The following is a 17,373-nucleotide window of genomic DNA, read 5'->3' as shown; positions in this document are numbered from 1 at the left end:
AGACACTGATGTCGGCCGGAAATTCCCCTTGAGTTTTATGTCCGGCAATGGATGTGACGGCAGCGGAGTTTCTCCCTCAGGAGGCCCTGACGGTCTAACCTCCCCAGTAGTAAGACAAGTAAAAGTAAAAGGCAGTGAAAGGTTAAGAATGATGAAACAATTTTGCAGTTATAAAATGTAAATGTAGACACAGTGAATTAGCATGCATGATGGGAAGAGTTGTGACGTTGGACAAATTTATATTTATGGCCCTCAGATCAAAGGGATGTACGAGGCCACAAGTGTGACAAAAGACACAGGACACAATAGCCAAAGAGAGTTACAACACTGCGCGTCAACACCTAACGGAACAGGAAGATTATATCACTTCCTGCTCAGAAAATCAACTTCCGGCGTCACACAGAAAACGATTCAGCACAAAAAACGTCGCTCTTCCGCATTAACCCCGCCCACAATTAACTGGCAATCTCCGCACACAATTCACTGGCAATCTCCGCCAACAATTCACTGGCAATCTCCGCCCACAATCCACTGGCAATCTCCGCCCACAATCCACCCGGCAATCTCCGCCCACAATCCACCCGGCAATCTCCGCCCACAATCCACCCGGCAATCTCCGCCCACAATCCACTGGCAATCTCCGCCCACAATCCACTGGCAATCTCCGCCCACAATTCACTGGCAATCTCCGCCAACAATCCACTGGCAATCTCCGCCCACAATCCACCCGGCAATCTCCGCCCACAATCCACCCGGCAATCTCCGCCCACAATCCACTGGCAATCTCCGCCCACAATCCACTGGCAATCTCCGCCCACAATCCACCCGGCAATCTCCGCCCACAATCCACCCGGCAATCTCCGCCCACAATCCACCCGGCAATCTCCGCCCACAATCCACCCGGCAATCTCCGCCCACAATCCACCCGGCAATCTCCGCCCACAATCCACCCGGCAATCTCCGCCCACAATTCACCCGGCAATCTCCGCCCACAATTCACCCGGCAATCTCCGCCTACAATCCACCCGTCAATCCCCGCCCACAATCCACCCGGCAATCTCCGCCCACAATCCACCCGGCAATCTCCGCCCACAATCCACCCGGCAATCTCCGCCCACAATTCACCCGGCAATCTCCGCCCACAATTCACCCGGCAATCTCCGCCTACAATCCACCCGTCAATCTCCGCCCACAATCCACCCGGCAATCTCCGCCCACAATCCACCCAGCAATCTCCGCCCACAATCCACCCGGAAATCTCCACCCGGCAATCTCCGCCCACAATCCACCCGGCAATCTCCGCCCACAATTCACCCGGCAATCTCCGCCCACAATTCACCCGGCAATCTCCGCCTACAATCCACCCGTCAATCTCCGCCCAGAATCCACCCGGCAATCTCCGCCCACAATCCACCCGGCAATCTCCGCCCACAATCCACCCGGCAATCTCCGCCCACAATTCACCCGGCAATCTCCGCCCACAATTCACCCGGCAATCTCCGCCCACAATCCACCCGGCAATCTCCGCCCACAATCCACCCGGCAATCTCCGCCCACAATCCACCCGGCAATCTCCGCCCACAATCCACCCGGCAATCTCCGCCCACAATTCACTGGCAATCTCCGCCCACAATCCACTGGCAATCTCCGCCCACAATCCACTGGTAATCTCCGCCCACAATCCACCCGGCAATCTCCGCCCACAATCCACCCGGCAATCTCCGCCCACAATCCACCCAGCAATCTCCACCCACAATTCACCCGGCAATCTCCGCCCACAATCCACCCGGCAATCTCCGCCCACAATCCACCCGGCAATCTCCGCCCACAATCCACCCGGCAATCTCCGCCCACAATCCACCCGGCAATCTCCGCCCACACTGCACTGGCAATCTCCGCGCACAATCCACTGGCAATCTCCGCCCGCAGTCCACTGGTAATCTCCGGGCACAATCCACCCGGCAGTGTCCGCCCACAATCCACCCGGCAATCTCCGCCCACAATCCACCCAGCAATCTCCACCCACAATTCACCCGGCAATCTCCGCCCACAATTCACCCGGCAATCTCCGCCTACAATCCACCCGGCAATCTCCGCCCACAATCCACTGGCAATCTCCGCCCACAATCCACCCGGCAATCTCCGCCCACAATCCACCCGGCAATCTCCGCCCACAATCCACCTGGCAATCTCCGCCCACAATCCACCCGGCAATCTCCGCCCACAATCCACCCGGCAATCTCCGCTCACAATCCACCCGGTAATCTCCGCCCACAATCCACTGGCAATCTCCGCCCACAATCCACCCCGCAATCTCCGTTCACAATCCACCCGGTAATCTCCGCCCACAATCCACCCGGCAATCTCCGCCCACAATCCACCCGGCAATCTCCGCCCACAATCCACCCGGAATCTCCGCCCACAATTCACCCGGCAATCTCCGCCCACAATCCACTGGCAATCTCTGCCCACAATCCACCCGGCAATCTCCGCCCACATCACACCCAACAATAAGTGTGCCAGAAGACCCAGGACAGAATAACCAATTATATAACAGCGCGATGTCGCCGCGCTGTAAAAAAGGCCGTTTTTCTGACCACCCAACTCGATCCATCCAAGGCTCCACCCCTGTGACACGTGGTCACGCCCGCTAGCCCCGCCCCTCATAAAGAACACGTGACTCAAACACAATTACCCCCTCAAGAATGGCCTTCCCTCCGAATGACAAAAAAAATCTCCGAAATGATTTATTCAGTGCACAATCATGATATCTGCTGTTAATAAGGTCCAAGACAATTATGAAATGTTTCTAAATGTATATTTACATTTATTACCCTGTTGCTCATGAAGCGATAAGCAGGGTTAAACGATTGGTTGTCATACGTAATACGGGTGTGAAATTTGTTAAGAGTGTACGTACGTCGAAAACCGTTCAGCGAGAAAATTGAAACTTTACCACATGTTACATGACCATGTGATATTGTTGTGGGCTGGGGATCAGCGGCGATAAACGACCACCAGGGGGAGCAGTAGGGTCGTCTGCACCGAACACCCCGGAATTGAAAGGTCGTCACCCCGGATAACTCTGGAGTCAACGGGTCACTTAAAGGACCATGGTCGCCAATATTTCGACGGCGTGAGGTAGGGTCCACTTATCTATTCCAATTTACCTAAGTACTCACGCCGTCTTGCTACCGGCGAAACCACACCCTCGGCCGACTCTGTCCGAACCGAGTCGCATGTACCGACTCGGGTCCGGCGTAACCGAGCGGGAGTTACCAGAGCCGCGCCGCTCCCAATGACAACTTACGGCACAAACGGCCCTACTAATTCCCAATACGCACCGTGCTGAACCATTGAAGGAAAGTGACAGACAACGAGCTGGTACATTGAACAATTGGGGGGGGGGGGTTATTTATCATGGGGCAGTGGAGCACAAAGAGCAGAGTTAAAACCGAATATGAAAAATGCAATTTACAAGGAACACAGGCACTTAACAGTTTGTACTTACAGACGGGGCCCACGGACACACACACACACACACACACACACACACACACACACACACACACACACACACACACACACACACACACACACACACACACACAAGAAATGGACACCATGGGTCTTTATTTGGCCTTCCAGCTCGGAGGGAAGGCGAGCTGAGGGCAAGAGCCTACGCTTGCACCTGTCCGCCTCGTGCGGTCTGGTCGAGCTTGTCCGGTGGCGGGACTCGAACCCACCTCCACAACGCAGCATCAAGCACCAGGGACGAGGGAAAGAGCGACCGAGCCAGCCAGCACGAAGGCGGACGGGGCGAGAGACGACGAGGCGACCAGCGATCAAGCCTGAAAAAGCTTCCCCTGATCCGTGCGACACCAGGCGAGGCAGACCCAGACAAAACGCGCCGATCACACTGGCCCTCTTGAGGTGGGAGGGATTTCTTTCCTCACCACTCGCTTCCTGATTGGATGGTTGCATCATGCGATTTGCTGGCCATCCCTCATTGGACAGGCCCACGATAGGCCGGGCAACTCCCACCTTTTTGGGGCGGAGTCGGAGCTGAAGCGATTGTAGCTCCGCCTACCTTCTCACCTTCGGCCACGTGCGTTATGGTGACGGTGGAGCGAGGCGACAGTCAGCTGTTGTTTTTGTTGTAGTTGATAAAAACCTAACTAAAAAAAATAAACCTGCAGCACACACATGAAATTCCCTTTAGACACAGGGGATGGATTCTAACTATACACATACTTAGCGAGATAACTGAGCTATGGGGACTGCTGTCTGTTTGTGTGCAAAAGGCTTCCACATCCGTAACAATATAGGGGTCACACATTTGAGGTCAACATCGGCCAAATGTCTAAAATTGTCAATTTTTATTCGATTGACTTGAAATTTCAAGAGGATTTCCACGTTTGGTCATTGAATTCAACGACCAATTATTTTTGAGGTCAACACAGGCCAAAAGGTCAACATAGGATCCATCCATTGGGACCATACTCTGTGCAGTGTTGGTGCTGCCTAAGCAGTCTCCTTGGCTATTGGGCACAATCCTGGACGGGTAACCACTTCGACACAGGATACCAGCAAGCTGGCACTCATTTTGCCGACCTCGGAAGGATGACAGGCAGAGTCAACCCCACCTGGTATTAATTCAATAGCCAAGTTGGATTTGAACTCAGGACGCTAGGATGGCAAGTCCACCATTAAGCCAACACCAGGCAACATAAGGTGGAATTTCTAAAATCCTCAATTTTCATCCGATTGACTTGAAATTTGAACAGCATTTGCATTTTAGGTTACTGAATTCAACCACCAATTGTTTTTTTCAGGTCAACATTGGCCAGGTTTCTGAAATTGTCAATTTTCATCCGGTTGACTTGAAATTTTAAGAAAATTTGCACATTTGATCATTGATTTCAACTTCCAATTTTTGAGGGTAACATCATCGGCCAAAACGTGAACATAGGACGGGATTTCTAAATTCCTTAATTTTCATCCGATTGACTTGAAAAATGAAAAGGATTTGCATTTCAGGTCACCAAATTCAACCACCAACTATTTTTGAGGTCAACATGGGCCGAATTTCTAAAATAGTCAATTTTCATGCGATTGGCTTGAAATTTGAAGAAGCTTTGCAAATTTGGTCATTGATTTCAACTTCCAATTTTTGAGGGTAACATCATCAGCCAAAATGTCAACATAGGACGGGATTTCGAAATTCCTCAATTTTCATCCGATTGACTTGAAATTTGAAAAGGATTTGCATTTCAGGTCACCAAAATTCAACCACCAACTATTTTTGAGGTCAACAACATTGGCCAAATTTCTAAAATAGTCAATTTTCATCCGATTGACTTGAAATTTGAAGAAGATTTGCATTTCAGGTCACCAAATTCAAGCACCAACTATTTTTGAGGTCAACATCGGCCAAATTTCTAAAATTGTCAATTTTCATGCGATTGAATTGAAATCTGAAGAAGATTTGCACATTTGGTCATTGAATTCAATTACATTTGAGGTCAACATAGGCCAAAATATCAACATAGGCCGAATTTTCAAATCCTCAATTTTCATCTGATGGACTTGAAATTTGAACAGGATTTGCATATCAGGTCACAAAATTCAACCACCAACTATTTTTGTCATCAACATAAGCCAAAAGGTCAACATAGGCCAGAATTTCTAAAACTGTCAATTTTCATCCGATTGACTTGAAATTTGAACAATATTTTCAGATCAGCTCAATGAATTCAACCACCAATTATTTTTGAGGTCAACATAGGTCAAAAGGTCAACCAAGGCCAAATTTATGATATCCTCAATTTTCATCTGATTGACTTGAAATTTGAACAGTATTTTCATAAAAAGTGACCATCATGTGTCTGGCAGCCATATTGGATCAAAGGAAAAATCTTTGTTTATCGTCCATCCATGGGCCAGCAAATCCATTGATGAATCACCCTGTCTGTGAATCAACAGAACGACAGTTTGTGGCTGGGCTGAGATTTGAACCCAGGCTAGACAGCTTGGAGACGAGTTAGAGGCCAGCTTACCTAACGTCAACAGAACAAGCCAACCTCTCAGGCCCCTGCTGCACCAACGGCATGATCTCTCCAATATAGCGATGCTGAGATGGAAAACAGTAAAGGTGACTGGTAATGTAAACAATGGTAAGTTTGTTTGTTTGTTATTTTCAATCATTATAGTGGTTCACACCATGATATATGTGAATCTTAAAGTGGTTGAGAGCTTTTACGGCCCTTTCACAGCCAAAGGATGATCAAACCTCTTCACTCAAACACAAACGACGGTAGAACAGCGACATCTGGCGTACATGTATCACAACCCCCTTACACTTAATAATATGCATATGAACTATTAAATTATAAAAATGCTGAACTATAACCAAACACCTTTTATTTATTACACTCCATGCACGATTATTGTAATCCTATTTTATAATTGACACTTTAATATACCGCACCAGATCACAGATCGGCGACAACTGCTCGGAGTCCGCTTGTGAAAAAGTGATATAATTCGGCTATCCTTGAAGTCTCAGCGGATTCAGGGCGCGGTTGCCACCTGGTATTTTTTGACAATTCCAAATTCGAGTAAATTTGATGAAGAAAAATCAGTTTGATAATGAAAAATAAAGTCTGATAATGATGATCATTTTGGTGATGAGGTTTTCCAAATGTGGTATTGAGCAAGTCTGGTGGTGCGAGCAAGTCCGGTACAAAATCGGATGAAGCTGAAGATGCTGGAGTCATTTTTGAGAATAAGTACCATACACACATCATGGTACATGATGGGATGTACTGTGAAGATATGCAAATCACGCAAAAAGAATGATAAATAAATTCTCTGTTGATATGCATGACTCTACAACCAGAGCGGAGGATGATGGTGACTTGACTGCCTTGTATGACTGAACTCCCAGTGATCCAGTGTGGACCATTTGATTTACACACCAGTCGTTCTGTCATGTGAAGGTAATTACAATCATTTTTTTTTTCCATGTCAAAGTGAACGTTTCTATGAATTTAAGAAATCTAGGAATGAAACGCTCAAGTTGACAATTACTTTTAGCGGATCTGGTAATGGAGGCAAACTCAGAGTTGGCAACGCTGCTTCAACGTGCACTACTAACCGCTCAGGTCTGTTTGCATCCTGTCTGGAGGTTGCCATCCACACGACAATATTACGGAGGCCTGTGCCCCTCTCCATATAGAAGATGCTACTCAAAGCCCATGTCCCTTCACCTTTGAAGTATTTCTGATGCCTATGCAGGAAGGACACCTGGCTTATCCTCTCTTTAAGGACAGCACAATCAATACTGCAATGCCATAATTGCGAGGCACCAGGATAACAGTTTACAGTTCGATAAGTAATCAATCTCAAAGGCAAGTATGCTACCTCTGAACTATTCTGTCAACCATGTTAATACCTCTATTATACACTACATGGCCAAACGTATGTGGACACCTGCTCGTCCAACATCTCATTCCAAAATCATGGGCATTAATATGGAGTTGGTTCTCCTCTTTGCTGCTATAAGAGCCTCCACTCTTCGGGGAAGGCTTTCCACTAGATGTTGGAAAATTGCTGCAGGGATTTGCTTCCATTCAGCCACAAGAGCCTTAGTGAGGTCAGGCACTAATGTTGAGCGATTATGTCTGGCTCACAGTCGACGTTCCCAAAGGTGTTCGATGGGTCAGGGCAGGGCTCTGTGCAGGCCAGTCAAGTTCTTCCACGCCGATCTCGACAAACCATTTCTGCATGGACCTCGCTTTGTTCTGTGCACTTGTGTGGCCGACCACTTCGCGGCTGACCTGTTGTTGCTCATAGACGTTTCCACTTCACAATAACAGCACTTACAGTTGACTGTCGCTGCTCTAGCAGGGCAGAAATTTGATGAACTGACTTGTTAGAAAGGTTATGATGGTGCTACGTTGAAAGTCACTGAGCTCTTCAGTGTGGCCCATTCCACTGCCAATGTTTGTCTATGGAGATTGCATGGCTGTGTGCTTGATTTTATACACCCGTCAGCAATGTGTGTGCCTGAAATAGCCGAATCCACAAATTAGAAGGGGTGTCCGCATACTTTTGGCCATGTAGTGTATCTCCACATAATATATTGAAGCAGGTATCACCCAGAGAAAAATTTAACTTGAAGGATAGAGCTTTTTAAATGGTGTTTTGAAGAAGAGAAAATTAGTTTAAATTATTTTTCACCTTTAAAATTCGGTGGAATTTTCAGCAGCCACGATCATTGAGAAGAATAAACCTATGGGGATTTCAATCCTCATCTGTTTGCAGAACCTTCTTGTAAGTTAACTATCACAACGTACTTTGAATGAAAGTAAATAAATTTGATGGAACAGTCGCTTCTTATTTTTGGAGAGAGCTAAGATACATCTCATCAATTAAGGGGAGGGGGTTCAGACAGTTTCATAATTGTTATCAAAATAAAGACAAGACTAGAAGGGCCTCCGAATTCGTCCTTGTAACACACCCAACTTCCCCACCAAATTTTATCCGAATCTGTCCATAAACTTTTGAGATATCCTGCACATCCTTTTGAGATTGAGCTGATGCCTTGTGGAATTCTTTTACTGTTCAAACTGCATCTGGTAGTGGAACTCTGAGACTCCTTGATCAATGCAATTTTTTTTTTGGCCTTTTGTCTGATCTAAACCGTCAGGGCAATTTATATATTTATATCCCCAGTTTGCAAAATATCTGTGGTCATTATGAGGGGTGTTGGCTACAGCTGCCATCAAGGGGAAGTAACATGACTGGTAAAGAGTTTATCAAATTCACATTAGGTGCTTCAAAGGAAATCTGAAAGCTATCATGATTATGATGTGATGTACGAGTTCAACTGCTCCGAAGCTGGGATGTAACTGGCTCTGTGTATTGGGGTATGGTTACCGTCTCCTTGGGCTTGATTGCTTGATTGTGGTCTATGGGTGGTCATGACCCGACATGACGACATTATATTTTGCATAAATTACATACTCCTGCATTTCATTCAATCAAATGTCTGTAAAATGTTGTTTGCAAATATGGATTGTATTTGTACCAGTCATGTTTTTGAAAGCCAGTTTTCCATTTGAAATGCCATAACTATATATAAATATACCATCAGAGATGGGGAATCCCCCACCATTGAAAAATAATTGAAATCAGATAAGTGTTTTTCCATTTATTACAAAAATTTTTTTCCAATATGGCCGCCCCAGTCGGCCATCTTGGATCCGGCCACGCCCAAAATCAATAGGGTTCTTACTTTTCAGGTGGTACATGTGTGACCCAAATTTCAAATCGATATGGCGAACAGTTTATGAGTTATCGCACTCACAGCTATAAATGTTGACTACCAGCCAGCCGGACGGAAGGACGGACGACTGCCCCAGTCGGCCATCTTGGATCCGGCCAAGCCCAAAATCAATAGGGTTCTTCCTTTTCAGGTGGTACATGTGTGACCCAAATTTCAAATCGATATGGCGAACAGTTTATGAGTTATTGCACTCACAGCTATAAATGTTGAAGCCCAGCCAGCCGGCTGGATGGACGGACGATCGCCCCAGTCGGCCATCTTGGATCCGGTCATGCCCAAAATCAATAGGGTTCTTCCTTTTCAGGTGGTACATGTGTGACCCAAATTTCCAATCGATATGGCGAACAGTTTATGAGTTATCGCACTCACAGCTATAAATGTTGACGCCCAACCAGCCAGACGGACGACCCGGGTGACAACAATATCCCCCTTCCGCCACGCGGTGGGGGATAAAAACAGGAGCCGTGCCTGTCTGTCTGTCTGTCTGTCTGTCTCTTTGTTTGTCTGTCGTGTTATAACGTCAGAACGGATTAACGGATTCCAAGAAATCCAACTATGTTGGATTCAGGGATCTCCTGGGAAGGTTTTTAACGATTTGAAATTTTTTTTTAATTATCTTTTTATATCTGTACATGGGCACACGTGGCGAAAATGGAAACGCCAACTTTGCGACGCTGTTTATCCCAGCACTCCCAGGAATCCTTTTCCTTCTTGCCCTATTCATTAGCCATCACAGCAAAGATTGGTATTTCCGTCAGCGAAGCGACAGGCTTTATATTCCAGTAAATAATTACATAACAACACCGATGAAGACAAAAAAAGTTTCATAACGTTGAAAATATTTTATTTGGCCAAAAATGCACTTTTCATTTGACGTTTAATTGTATATCACTTCCAAAAGGAGCCTTGAAAAGTTGAAAAGGTATATCCATACTCAAGTGCACAAATGCATTCCAGATGTAATATGCTGAATGGATCTGGAAATTTTATTTTTATATAACCACAAATGCTTGGCTGCCATCTGCCCACATGAAGTGGAAAAATGAAGTCAGCTGATGGTTTACAGTGAATACAGCAAATACAGCAATGGAAGCGACTGTAAAGAAATCGTGCAGCAGAAGTCTGTTCTATCAATCATTGTGTATGGCCACACAGAATGATTTGTCGAACCACGCGGTTCAACCGTAACCAGAAGTGCTCCGGTGAGGGACTATGAACTTTTGAGTCGATATACACTAAAATATTTTCATAGGCTAACATCACACTGATGGCTTTTCTCAAGAGTCAAGCGGAAGAGTCACACGGATTTCCTCAAAGTAAAACCAACTGTTTGGCAATGCATGTTTTTGGGCTTTGAAGTATTTTGAGTAAAACAAAAGGGTTGAAATCTCAGGCTCCACCTATCACTGCAAAGAGAGAGACAGAGAGACAGAGAAGGGAGAGAGACAGAAAGACAGAGAAGGGAGAGAGACAGAGAGACAGAGAAGGGAGAGAGACAGAGAGACAGAGAGACAGAGAAGGGAGAGAGACAGAGAGACAGAGAAGGGAGAGAGACAGAGAGACAGAGAAGGGAGAGAGACAGAGACAGAGAAGGGGGAGAGAGAGAGAGAGACAGAGAAGGGAGAGAGACAGAGAAGGGGGAGAGACAGAGAGACAGAGAAGGGGGAGAGACAGAGATGGGAGAGAGACAGAGAGACAGAGAAGGGAGAGAGACAGAGAAGGGAGAGAGACAGAGAGACAGAGAAGGGAGAGAGACAGAGAAGGGAGAGAGACAGAGAAGGGAGAGAGACAGAGAGACAGAGAAGGGAGAGAGACAGATAGACAGAGAAGGGGGAGAGACATGAGACAGAGAAGGGGGAGAGACATGAGACAGAGAAGGGAGAGAGAGACAGAGAGACAGAGAAGGGAGAGAGACAGACAGACAGAGAAGGGAGAGAGACAGAGACAGAGAAGGGAGAGAGACAGAGAGACAGAGAAGGGAGAGAGACAGAGAGACAGAGAAGGGAGAGAGACAGAGAGACAGAGAAGGGAGAGAGACAGAGAGACAGAGACAGAGAAGGGAGAGAGACAGAGAGACAGAGAAGGGAGAGAGACAGAGGGACAGAGAAGGGGGAGAGACAGAGAGACAGAGAAGGGGGAGAGACAGAGGGACAGAGAAGGGGGAGAGACAGAGAGACAGAGAAGGGAGAGAGACAGAGAGACAGAGAAGGGAGAGAGACAGAGAGACAGAGAAGGGAGAGAGACAGAGGGACAGAGAAGGGAGAGAGACAGAGGGACAGAGAAGGGAGAGAGACAGAGATACAGAGAAGGGAGAGAGACAGAGAGACAGAGAAGGGAGAGAGACAGAGAAGGGAGAGAGACAGAGAAGGGAGAGAGACAGAGAAGGGAGAGAGACAGAGAGACAGAGAGACAGAGAATCAGAGAGACAGAGAAGAGAGAGACAGAGAGACAGAGAACAGAGAATCAGAGAGACAGAGAGACAGAGAATCAGAGAGACAGAGAGACAGAGAGACAGAGAGAGAGAGAGAGAGAGAGAGAGAGAGAGAGAGAGAGAGAGAGAGAGAGAGAGAGAGAGAGAGAGAGAGAGAGAGAGAGAGAGAGAGAGAGAGAGAGAGAGAGAGAGAGAGAGAGAGAGAGAGAGAGAGAGAGAGAGAGAGAGAGAGAGAGAGAGAGAGAGAGAGAGAGAGAGAGAGAGAGAGAGAGAGAGAGAGAGAGAGAGAGAGAGAGAGAGAGAGAGATCAAGTAAATATTATTTGAAAAAAAGTCAAAGCGTGAAAAGGAATGAAAACAGGAAGAAGGGGAGACGAAAAGAAAGAAAACATAAGAAGAGGTCACGAGATAAAACATCAAAACATCGTTGAGCAGTCCTTTTTAATGCCATGGTTGAAAGCAGTCATCGGACAAATGTCTTCCAGATGTGCACGGTGTTCCTCATCTGGAGACTGTGTTCCTGCAGTGAGCATAACAGCCAGCGATTCTTATTGACAACTTCTAAAAATGCTCCTATCCCTGGAACCCAAGGGATATTTTAAAGGGAGTAGCCGGGAAAGTATCTGATCACCAACTGCGTGGAAGGTTACTCAAAGTGGTGCTGTGCCATGCAATGCCTCTTCCATACGGTATGAAATGATGTCATTAAACATATCAGCATGATGTGCCATGTCGAAGGGCTAAGAGGATGGCCGAGCAGTACGCACACTCACCTCTAAGCTCTCCAGCCTGGGTTTGAATCCTGACCCAGCTATAAGCTGTCAACCTGGTGTTTCGCAGGGTGATTCATCAATGTGTGTGCCGTCGCTTGGTTGGACGTTAAACGGAATTCATGTCTGCCAGGATTAGTTGGTTGATGTTCAAGATCCCATGGTGTAATTTGTGAAGAGTAGGCGAGCTTTGGTTGGCACCACGAACAAATTTCAAATTCCTGCCCTAACCAGCAGGGGGCATTGCAGTGGCACAGCCCATGATGCTTCCCCACAGCCTTGAGCTGCATACGAACGAAGAACCACCGTGGAAGATAATACCTGAAAAGCAAGTATTAATAAATAATTTCTACTGATGGCTAATATCATTCGGAAACCGCATCTGTGATTACGCGTACATACTTTTTATGGAAACGATTTGCTATGATTTTCATTAATATTTGCAAACTTTCAATTGTTTGAGTTGCTGTACATCTTAATTATTATTATTATTATTATTTTTTTTTTTACAATTAAAGAAATACACACTACAGTATTGCTCAAGAAGGGAGTGTTGATTTTGATTGCATTCAAGATTCATATACATTAGTAAGTATATAATTAAATCAATGCACATGTCATCCCCATCAATATCAATTATATCGTCCTTGTGTCACAAAGCTTGGCCAGGGGGAGCATCATGGTGTGAGTGACTTATGAACACCCATTAGGCTGAGAGTTTTCCCTGAACAGGTAACCAGCTTGGCACAGGGGTGCTGACATCCTATAATGAATGGCCGTGGAAACGGAACTCACACGAGTGAAGTAAAACAGTGGACATCTGCAAAAATGAAAAAGATTATGGGTGGGAAAATCTGTGTTAAAAATAGATGAGTATGACTGCCCAGGAGGCTCAACAAGGCTCAGCAGGTCCCACTCATCGTTTGAGCGGTGGGTATTTACCCACTAAATCACAAAGAGATCTATCTCCCTGAGCAGATGCATCAACAATGGCAATAGTGATGCTTACCGAATCGGTTTGTAAGACTAATGCACTTTGACACACTGAGATGTTCATAAAAATTGTCAGTGTGCATGTGACGCAAGATGGCGTGAGAGGTGGTGTCGCTCCCTGAAAGCCGCACCACAAGCTGGACACCGCAACCGACCGATAGCAGAAGACCGTTCGGGCTTCCGCGACAGCGCAGTTCTGTCTTCTCCAGAAGTGGTCGCCAAAGCACCGGATGTCCGATCGTGTTTGTGCTGGGCACGCATGTGGCACACGAGGTCAGATGTCAGTCGGAACCCGAGGCGACAACGTGCGCACCAGTTTTCTAGGCCAAGCGGGGAGATGGGCATCAGCGATGGACTTTGTCCTGCAAGAGGTGTTAAGGCTGGACCAGATGGTGGATGCTGAAGGCCAAGAGTCTGAGGAAGTCGTCGGGGTTTTGCTTTCCCGTCAGGCTTTTTGAGAAGTTCAGAAACAGAAAATGGGGATGATGGAGTTTGAGTGATTGGTGAACTGGAGCTTCCACCTCCTGCTGCACAGCTCACCATTGGTGTATTGACTGCTTCCATTTGGCAACTGTCCTTGGGTCCACTCTGTGAAAGCTTAACACATTTCACTGTAGGTTCTGCAGCTTCGCAAAGCCTCGAGCACTCTCTGTAGTTCTTCGGCTTTGTCACCACACTCCCTTTGTGACTCATTTCTTCCCTGAACGTATCTTCTCCCTGAATATCGCATAAACGCTCAAAATGATCTTTAGCTGATGTTGCCTTTTCATTATGCAGGTTTTTGGGTTGATCTCTTTTAACTATCTTAGTCCTACTGAGTTGCCTCCACCCTACTCTGGAGCTTCTTGTTTTTCTTTCTCCGGTGGATTCACTTCTCAATACCTCTTGCTTTGGTGTATTCTCTGTATTCTTCAAACAAAAATCTCCTTTGATGCTTGATGAAGCACAAACAGGGTTAAAATCTTCATGATCTCCTCTTGGCTGTGGACTCAGATGATTGGCAGAATGAGAAGCATGAGGATTCGTCACAAGACTATGATCATTACCTATTCCTGCTAAACACTCACTCGCTGTTGCAACTTGTATCGGTTGTAGTTTATTAATATCCTGATATTGTTGAATGTATGCATGAGATAAACTCGTGCCTCGTTTAAAACCCGATGAACAATGAACTTTTGTTGGGATCTCTGCACAAGATTTCTCCGAGGACATTTTTCCTGTTGTCTTTCCAACCTTTTCTTCAATGACAAGGTCCGCTGTGGCTATGCCATCCGATGGCTGCAAAGGTAACCTTGTTCCACAATTCTCTCTCTCTCCATATCTCACATTAAACTTGCGATTCTCACAGCGCCTGTTGTCATCTCTGCTCAGGTTGTTTTGTTCAGGTTTCCAGACTTCCTTTTGCTCTTCACAAAGGGACTTATCTTGCTCTTCTGCACATTTATCTCTCTTGTCATGCTTTGAATGGTTCCCATGTTTCTCCAGCCGCTTTAGCAACATACCCTCCACCTCATGTCCAAGGTTGTGAAAATTAAACTTCGGAGGTCGTGGAGGATATCTCAAGGACTTCCAGCAAGGAGTGTGCACATCCATGATATGTGCCGGCACAACTCTTGGTTCAGTCCATGCACTGAAACAGCAACCTGGAAGAAAGGCATTTAAGAACAATAATTATTACCCGACGTGCAAAGCGAAAAGCGAGGTTAAGCAATTGGTTCACTTTTTCTGTCTGTCTGTCTAAAGACGTCAGCCTATGATGAAGGAACAACTTCATTTAAATTGAATGTTATATTTTGAACAGTGTAGAATATGAATGGGAACACGAACTTGCAGTTTATCAGTCCCTTGGCTCTGAATTTGGCAAATTGTACGGAGTCTCGTACCGAGTGTGCATGCGCAGAGAGGGGAGTGGGGCAATTGTTTTACTCTGTCTGACTGTCTAGCAGACAAAATTGAAAATCATTCCAAACAGGAAATGCACTGTTTTTAGGGTGTCATAAAGGACACAAACAACAAGCATGCATAACTAATTTAACGTGTTAAATAAGGTGGTGTAAAAGTGGGTGCATGAACGATGGTAAAGTTCTGAAATTAAAAAAAAAATTGTCAGCCTTTAAAACTTTTATTTAATTCTCTCCGCCACCGAAGGTCAATGGAGGTTATGTTTTCAACCCTTGTCTGTTTGGTAGTCGCTGCTCGACTACCCTTATTCTCAGTTTTTCCGTCTGTTGGATTCGCTATATATGCGAGATATCTCTTATTGTCGGGTTTTCTGTGTGTGTGTGTGTGTTGTGTGTGTGTGTGTGTGTGTGTGTGTGTGTGTGTGTGTGTGTGTGTGTGTGTGTGTGTGTCTGCAACGTGAGGCTTCACAGCACGAACCAGCGAACCGATTTCGATGAAACTTTGCCAACATGTGTAGCCTGGTGTTGGCTTAGTGGTTAGGGTGGCGGCTTGGGATCCCAGGGTCCTGAGTTCAAGCCCCGTTGGCTGCTGAATTAACACCAGGGGGTTGACTCAGCCTGTCATCCTTCCGAGGTCGGCGAAATGAGTACCAGTGTACTGGTCCCGGTGTATGCCCCGGTTAGAATAGGTGTACCATATCCCTGTGTGACGTAAGAGGTGACCAGGGTTGGCGTCAGGAAGGGCATCTGGCCATAAAACATTGCCTCAAGAAAAAGCCAAACCCCTGCACAGCAGGGAAAATGGCTGTAAAAACGGTCATTTTTTTTTGCCAACATGTGTAATATGTGCTGGGAATGTGCGCATTTGAATTTCGTTGCCTAGCAACCACCCGTTGCTGTGCAGCGGCCGAAAAACCGCGTACAGTATTTTCAATACTTGTCCTTCAGTTTTGAATGTAGAGAAACGAGACTTTGGAATTAAACACTTCGAGATATTTAGAAAATTTTACTTGAGCCGATTTTTGATTGAGTTTTATTTTTCAAATGGTAGTCCTTCAAAAATCGGGTGTCTGTTTACTGTCATTTTTTATGAGGGGCTTAGGAAAGTGGGCGGAGCTTAGGGAAAGTGGACGTGGTTGATGAAAAGTGGGAGTGGCGTAGGGAAGTTGGAGTGGTGTAGGAAAGTGGGCGGAGCTTAGGGAAAGTGGACGTGGTTGATGAAAAGTGGGAGAGGCGTAGGGAAGTGGGAGTGGTGTAGGAAAGTGGGCGTGGCTTATGAAAAATATTGCGTGGCTCAGGAGGTGTGATCAAACAAGAGCACTGAGAGAATTTTATCGGGTTTTCCGTGTGTGTGTGTGTGTGTGTGTGTGTGTGTGTGTGTCTGCAACGTGAGGCTCCACAGCACAAACCAGCAAACCGGTTATTTTTAAAATGGTAGTCCATCAAAAATAGGGTGTCTATTTACCGTCATTTTTTATGAGGAGTGCCAGTTGGCAAAATACGCAATAGGAAAAATCTTGCCAGGCAGAGGAACAATTGTATGTGAACCAATACATCTTGGCAATGAATCTTCGTCGGTGGATCGGTCGGAATGAAAACATCGTATCCAGCACTTCGATCCTAGCGAATCCCTCGTTGCCTACCGGCTTGTTTGTATGTTTGTATGTTTGTATGTATGTAATGGACAGCTCTGGAGGCCAGAGGACTCAACCGATTTTGATGAAACTTGACAGGTAGGTTCATACCAGGATCTAGTTGTATGCTTTTGAGCACCGTTGCTATGGACACCACCGTTGCCTAGCAACGGGACTTTGAAATATTTGAAAAATCCTAAAAAATTAATTTTTTCGAAAATCAAAAATCGGCTTCCAGGCTTTTATGCGCACTATAATCAACCTCTGTCAAGAAATTTCAGCCCGATCTGTCA

General features: G+C 46.1%; 1 protein-coding gene across 1 annotated transcript in view; it reads right to left on the bottom strand.

Moving 5' to 3' along the window:
* Nucleotides 1–12,027: 12,027 nt before the first annotated feature.
* The window catches only part of LOC147017985 (uncharacterized), a 12,281-nt gene continuing 6,935 nt past the window's right edge, over nucleotides 12,028–17,373 (bottom strand). Inside the window, exon 3 of the mRNA XM_085897128.1 lies at nucleotides 12,028–15,188. Within this exon, the coding sequence (XP_085753254.1) occupies nucleotides 13,618–15,188 (1,571 nt within the window). The 3' untranslated portion in view covers nucleotides 12,028–13,617. The remainder of the gene's footprint in view (nucleotides 15,189–17,373) is intronic.

The sequence above is a fragment of the Eptatretus burgeri genome, chromosome 10 (genome assembly GCF_056783735.1).
Source record: "Eptatretus burgeri isolate ZD-2024b chromosome 10, Ebu_testis_v1, whole genome shotgun sequence".
In the NCBI taxonomy this organism is placed as follows: Eukaryota; Metazoa; Chordata; class Myxini; order Myxiniformes; family Myxinidae; genus Eptatretus; species Eptatretus burgeri.
This window is presented reverse-complemented; position numbering and strand designations above follow the sequence as displayed.